This window comes from Egretta garzetta, unplaced genomic scaffold, assembly GCF_000687185.1.
Source record: "Egretta garzetta isolate BGI_Z169 unplaced genomic scaffold, ASM68718v1 scaffold179, whole genome shotgun sequence".
Classification (NCBI taxonomy): Eukaryota; Metazoa; Chordata; class Aves; order Pelecaniformes; family Ardeidae; genus Egretta; species Egretta garzetta.
In genome coordinates this window covers 795,896-803,343 of record NW_009270001.1, presented here as the reverse complement: position 1 = coordinate 803,343, position 7,448 = coordinate 795,896, and the positions used below count along the sequence as shown (strand labels likewise).

Here is a 7,448-nt window from a genome sequence, read left to right as displayed (position 1 = left end):
GCCAGCCCCTCTGCCCCACGCCTGGAGCGTTGCCTGGGGTTGTTGTGACCCCAGGGCAGGACCCGGCCCTTGGCCTTGTTGACCCTCACCCAGTTGGGCTGGGCCCATGGCTCCAGCCTGGCCAGGTCCCTCTGCAGAGCCCTCCTCCCCTCCAGCAGATCCACACTCCCGCCCAGTTTGGTGTTGTCTGCAAATTTACTGAGGGCACACCCAATCCCCTCATCCAGGTCATTTATAAAGATATTAAATAAAACCAGCTCTAGAACTGAGCCTTGGGGGACACTTCTTGTGACCGGCCACCAATTGGATTTAGCACCATTCACCACGAGTCTCTGGGCTTGGCCATCCAGCCAGTGTTTAACACAGCGAAAAGTCCGGCGGGGGGAGGCTCAGCCACCGCCGCTCTGCACCGAGGGCCGGTCCCCATCCTCCGGCCGAGCCCCCCCCCAGCGGGAGGCTTCTCCCGATAACCCACAGGGTGGCCGGGGCATGGACTGGCTGCCTCGGCCCCTGCTCCTCTGCGGCCCGCGTTTTCAGTCAGCGGGACATGAGGTAACCCGAGCAAGTGGGACCAGGAGCCAGAGGGAGGGAACGTTCACCAGGCATGGTCCTGCCCTTATGCTGCTTTAATTCATTGTTTCTCCCTCAGGTAACCTCCCGTCTCCATATCTGAGGCAGTTTCTGTGCCATCGGTAGCTGTTTCTGTAAGCACCCAATGCTTCCTTCAAAAGGAAAACCCTTCCCAAGATAATTAATCTTGAGCATAACCTCATTACCACGGTGTGTGACACTAAATATGCAGCCCGTCTCGTACGCGTACCAGTAAATGGGCTGCGTGAGGAAACAGGACACATGCAAACAGCACAAGTGCAAAGGTGAGATCTAACCACTTCATATACGTTGAGACATAAAAGCAAAGCTTTTGGCATAGGGATGGGCCTCACATTCACACGGTGTTTGATCGGACCACTGCAGTGATAAAAATGGTTCACGGTCAACAGGTAAAGTGGCTGTAAAAGAAGTAGAGCTGTACACACAAAAAACAAATTGAAAAAAATCCTCGAGCAAAATACAAGTATTGCTGCATCTATCTAAGTATAAATACACCTATTCACAACTTTCAGATATTCACAGTTCAAGTGCAACAATGAAAGAAAGACACGGGACTATGATCTAAAAACGTTTCTCAAGCAAGAGAATCACTGTGGCAAACATGGTCTTCTAGGCCATTTCAGTTTAACTGCTGCAGTCAGGTTCACTGAAAAGCAAAAATAATGGCAGTCCAAAGTATGATTTGGTTCATGGAGCATATTCTAACAATCAGAGTAACTGCACAAGGAAGATAATCCCTTCTTTCAGGTATTAGGCAGTTTAATAAAACAGACTTAGTTCTCACTGAAGGCAGATTTAGTTAAGCTAAGTGTAAATTAAATTCCTCTTCATTTCCTTCACCTGCAGCCTCTGAGAAGACTCTTCCAGCAATAACGATCTGCATTGTACAGAAATGAAGAAGGAATGACTCCAAGGACTGAACACCAGCGGCATGCCCAACAACTCCCAGAAGGCTGGAGCGCGATCGCTGTATTTGGGTAATAACAACATAATTACTGTCATTAGATCAGCTTTCTGGATAGAATTTAACTGTGTTCTATGAACACATCCGAATAAAGATCATTTTGGAGAGAATTCATTGCTAGTTTAGGCATCCTTAGAGGCTGATCATGTTCCATTTAACCTGTCAGAATTTCCTTTGCTTGCAGAATCAGGCCTGTCAAAATAGTTGGCAACATAAAACCTTCTGAACTTTCATTTAAGATTTTTTTTGCACGTACTTGCAGTGTTTAAAATGTGTGTTTCAATTAAGTTTAACTCCTTGGCACCCAGCTACCTATGCAAACCAGTACATGGGAAGGTACCATGTCACATTTAGACCTTCCCGTAAAGAAAAATTATTTTAAAGTAGTTGAGTATTTTTTCAAATATTTTTCAAATATTGGTTGATTTCTTGATTCTTCCTCAGTAATATTTAAATAAACCCTGACAGCTTTAATGCTGAAGATCTTAGGACTAGATTTGCAGAAGTACTTTGGTCCCTAAAGATGCCTACTCCGCAATTTTCTAAAACTCCTCAGTATAAATGAAGCTGCTACTTGCTCTGGTAAATTCTGGTAGATGTCCACCTGCCATCATTAGGTGCCCAAGGCCTTTTGTAAATCTTGCTTTTAGTGAGTACCAAACATATGGAAATTTTCTCAGTTAAATTTTCTTGGTCTATATTGTTCTCTCACGTCAGGATTTCTTTAATTTCTGTCTACTTATTTTTCTTAAACAAGGCTTTGTGCACTTCTTTGCACCGCAGCTGATGCTCTCCTGCACCCCTGTCCAGGCTCAGACAGTTCATTTCCTTCCCATTTTTGGACTTTTTTTGCTTAACTACTCATGATACAGTAGGATTGCTGACCTATTCTTGGAAAATTTTGTGACACAAATCTCCCGCCAGGACTTCCAGTGAGGTGCCTCATTCAGGAACATTTTGCGATAAAGATCAGTCATGTTCGTGTTTAACTGAAGCTAATAAAAGTACTGAAACACCATTCCAGAAAGCACAAACGGGGTAATTCTACAACCAAGAACAGATACTCACGCTATCTGCCCGTTTGGCTTTTTGCAGTCTTTTCAGCTGGCCTGGTGTTTAAACAAGGTGCTGGCACACAGCGCTCCCTTCTCATTGCAAGGTGATTTCAGACCCTTAGAAGTTCCCAGCTTTCAGATTTAGAGCATGAACTTTTGACGGTCACGGTAGCAGAGGAATTTATTGTTCGGGGCGAGGCGAGGGTTGAATCGTTTAGAAAACCCAATACACCCCAGCAAAGATTACATCCACCTTTTACTGGGTGAAGTTCTGATGGACAGGGTGTGATCCACTACAATATGGGTGAAATATCCAAAGATACAGAGGACAAAACCAATCAGAAACCAGCACTGCCTCCTCCCCTTGCTTCCACTTTCCAATCCCTGTCTTCTCTACTACACGATCCACACGACAACATCTGTGAGTTACAGGAGTGCACAGTTAGTATTGTTATCTTTTATTGTATGAATTATACCATGTGTGCATGCTCAGAATAATAAGCCCAGGTTTTAATATCACAAATGGTAGGTGCTTCACCAGTCTAGGAGAAAGCTATAGCTGTGATACACCGATCAGATGGGGAATCATCTTCCAGGGATGATGCAAAAGCTGATTAAACAGTAATACCAAACTCACTTCCTAATAGACTAGCTCATTAAGGGAGAGCAAACAGCACTAGGCAATGTTTTACAAGGAGTTTTCTGTGATTCGACTCATTAAGGAAGTAACGGTTGTAGCAGCAAGGGCCCGATACCCAACCATGAACAGTGCAGATCAATTCACGCAAGACCCAACAAAACCGGGCAGCGGTGGGGAAAAATAAACCTGACCAGAGGCATTTGGTGGACATCACGCAAGTCTTTAGAACAGTTAATTATCCGCGAGGAGAAAACACGGCCGCAAGAACGAGACTGGACCTCAGTGACGGTTCAAGGACTGCATACATAAAAAGATATGCCTTTTGGAAAAACAGTACATCCTAAATAGCAATCCAAAACTGCTGGAATGGCTTTAGTTTGATTGTTTGGTTTTTTTTCCAAGCGCTCTCTGGTTTGGCAGAGAGGACAAAGCAGGAATTATCACTTCTATTCCCTACTAATCGCAAGGACAGCTAAAGGCTTCACAGTGGCACTATCGCGTTGGGACGCAGGTCAGTAGCAGAGAGCACCTCCCCAGAATGCTGGACTTGCCGAGTTCACTTTCTTTATCACAAAGTCACCAGCTTTACGACCTCCTCCTGCCTGGATCTAAAAACCATCTACAGGCTTTCAAAGATTTTATTACCGCTCTAAATATTTATAGCTCAGAAGCCTAAGAACAATTGTGTGAAGCAACTGGTTTTTAAATAAAGTTCTGGTTTATTATAATTCACAAGCATGTTAAAGAGATCTTAATTGTTTGTTGTTTGTTTTTTTAAAAGACAGAACTGCACCATTTTAAACCACTGCAACAGAATATAAAGCAACAATTCTTCTTGCATCATGCCCCTGCTGCTCCTCTTCAGGAAAAGAAAGGCACAATGTTTCAAGGAAAACAATTCATAGAAGTATCAAATCAAGACTCCATGCTTTGAGTAAGCTAAGTAGATTTTGCATATAGCGTAACTCCATTAGCTCATCCACAGATTTGACGTGAGAAATCTAAATTCTTCCTAATTTAACCATGACACTTACATTGCCACAATGCAATTCATTAGTTCTTTAGCAAGGTGAAGAATAGCTACAGCTTTTAAGGTGAAAGCCTGAAGTATTGCACTAGCAGTTAGTGAAAGGAAGATGCTAAGATGCATTTACCTTCCAAAGCTAGATTTATTCATAAGTTATTGAACCTGAATTCTAATCACACCAAATAGATGATAGATGAAAAGCAGTTCCAGTGAGGAAAATAAAGAACTTAGTTTTCAAACGTTTTAAATTATGAAATGTGCTAGCTGCCATTTTAGTGGCAATAGAGACCCTCTCCTGTCAGCAATAAGGGTTTTTATTCAGCTAAAATGTGCAAAGAAAAAAAGTCTCAAAGTGAGAGAAATACCACCAGTTCATATTGGACACAAGGGAATAAAATCCTCAGGAATGAACTCCTTTAGTCCGTTTTCTTGTCAGAAACTTCCGCGGATCTCTTTGCAGCGACTCCATTTGCAACGCCGTTGCTTTCAAACTGCGAACAGAAGACAGCATCATTAATGGGATGTCAAAAGAGGACTCTGCACCCAGAACAGTAACAGCTGGTGATGAAAATTACTTTTAGAAGCAAGGACAGCAGAGATCTGCGAAGAAATCTGCAGCAAGAACCAAAGTGACAGTGTCGCTTTAGATCTACATCTGATTTTTGCTTCAAGGGGGCAGGGGGAGGAGTGAGGGCAAAGACCACATACACAAATCTCTGGATTTTCTTAGAAGAGATAAATAACAAGTGCACAATTTACACACATTAAACACTTCCCCCCATCATGAGCAGCAGAGCCAGCTGAAGAGTGGGTTTTGTGGGTTTGGTTTTTTTAATTCTGCTTCATGCTTCTGGTGCGATGTATCAATTATTTGGCTTCTTCCTTCTCTGAAAGAATTGGAAATTAATTCTCTGAAAGAAGAAAGTCATTAAAAAAAATAAAATTAAAGAAGCTGTTTCAGAAAACAGGTGCAATTCCTGTCCTTCGAAGACCTTCCTGGGAGAAACTGCTGTTTTAAGCTGGCTTAGTACTGGCCACTTCCCTTTCACAAGAAAATAGCAAAAAAAAAAAAAAAAAAAAATCTATTAAAAACACCCAATTATTTATTCTTTTGTGGTGCCCGCCCTGAACTATCGCTGGGTGTTTCACCTGGAGTTTCCCTCGTTAGCTAAGTGCATTAATCTTACTTTATAAATTCCAGGCTCATCCTCCTGGTGTCTTTTCGTGGCTGAAGGTGCCCGTGGATTTCCAGCGCTGCCTCCTTGACCTGGTTCTGTGGCTATTGTTTCTCCCACGGCTTTCTTGGGCCATACGCGCCTAATGAAAGGTGTGATAACGGGATAGATATACGGTTCAAGGAATTTCTTGTAGACCCAGAGGAGAATGGGAATGACAATACAAGGAATGCACACCATGGCTTCCTCTTCTTCGGTGACAAAGCTGGTGAGGGGAAAAAAAAACAACAACAACTTAGGATGACAGCATTTGTATGCCATGAGCCAAGAAAACAGTCTTAAATAATGAATAAAGATTGTAATCGATACTCAAACATAGAAGATTCTTTAATGATAGATTAACTGTTAAAAGTTTAAAAAATGCTGTACGTTGCAATGTTATGAAGTCCTCAACAAGGGAAACGTTCTTGACGTTTTGACAAAAAAAAGGAGTTGAGTTGGCATTAATTTGTCATTCCTACAGCCAGAACTCAGAAAAACACATTCAGAAAATGAAAAGGTTTGGCTTAAACCACAAAAAAAATGGTTTCAGCAGTGAGCTGCAGGTATTAGCCCAGGCCTCACTGTAATATAACACAGGGTCCAAAAAGGTTCGGTTTTCTCATTCCCTTTTTATTTAAGGTGAAAGTAAATGGCAGGACTCCAATCAACCTAACGGCTGGCTGCCACCGAAGGGCAGGTCGGTGGGAAGAGAATTCCAGCCAGGATTTGAGAAACAGAGAATATGGGATACTTCCTTCCTCCTGCACAGGGGGAATCACTTGATCCTACACTAATCCCATACAGTCGGTCGAACTGTTAGAAAATGAATCCTTCCCTCTCTCCCAAAACCAGGAAGTCTTTAAAGAACACTTCAAAACCTCCTTTCTAGGCTGCCGGCATCCGAACTCTTAATATTAAGAAGCAAAACAAAAGCTTTGGAGGACAGAGAACAAAAGAGGCAGATGTGTGCATGCTTTGGGATCAGAGCGTCGCTTTTTTTTTTTTAAGCTAGCCTAAAGGTTTTCAGCCCCAGGCCCCGCGGAACAGACAGAATATCAATTTCCAGATGACCGATTCCAAGAGTCGCTTCAGCTACTTCAGATGGAGTTTTAAGAGGATCTGCTCATCTCTGAAGTCAGGGAGGAACCTTAAATTGAGACAACGTGAATGAGGCAGTCCGTTAAAGCCATTCAAAAAGACGATTCATGCACTCTCTCCACCAGAACTTCCTAAACATTAAATTTTCATCCCTTTGCTACAGAACACGGCTGCAGGGAACACCCCAGGTACCAGCAAGCGTCCATGCGGCCACTTCACGTCAGGATTCCTGACCAAAAAATAAGTCAATCCTCTGCCAGATGCAAAAGAAAGTCAGCATAACACCAGCCTTAATATGCTTAAACATCGTTCACAAGTTTCTTCTGTGATTTGGTGCCGTCGGCTGCTTAGGAGATTAATTTTTAGGAAAAAGAGAAAACAAAAGCCAAATGGTCCCAATTGTAACAGCAAGCTTATTTCTTTGTGGTACAAGCTTTTGTTTCTCTCTGTAAGCCACCAGACATCGGGGTCAGCAGAACATGCATGACATAGCAAATTTTAAGCACATTTAGTCTTTTTTTCCCTTGTTTAACTTGGTCGTTAGCCAAGCGTTATTATGGAAACGGGGGGGGGGAGGGGGAAGTTCGGCAGACAAAAGGGCTTTTTTTATTTTTTTTCCCCCCATAAAGGACAAAGTCTAGAAGGGCTAATTTATGTGACGCCTCCCAGCTCTGCCTCTCCACAGGCCGATGTTCAGAATACTGCTCGAATATTCCCCGGCCAGAACGCTCCCCAGAAGCCAGGCCAACCCTCCCGGTTTACGGTAAAGGGCGAGCTCCCGCAGCCGGGGGCATCCCACCCCCTCCCGAGGATTTCCCGAACCGGTAAAAGCTCC

General features: G+C 43.2%; 1 protein-coding gene across 1 annotated transcript; it reads right to left on the bottom strand.

Annotated features, from left to right (window-relative positions):
• Positions 1-3,660: 3,660 nt before the first annotated feature.
• CUNH18orf32 (chromosome unknown C18orf32 homolog) lies at positions 3,661-7,101 on the bottom strand. The gene is made up of 2 exons (XM_009647684.2): positions 5,486-7,101; positions 3,661-4,789 (listed from the first exon to the last, which is right to left on the bottom strand). Exons 1-2 carry the CDS (start codon positions 5,792-5,794, stop codon positions 4,715-4,717), a joined length of 384 nt encoding a protein of 127 aa, XP_009645979.2. The 5' UTR covers positions 5,795-7,101; the 3' UTR covers positions 3,661-4,714.
• Positions 7,102-7,448: the final 347 nt, after the last annotated feature.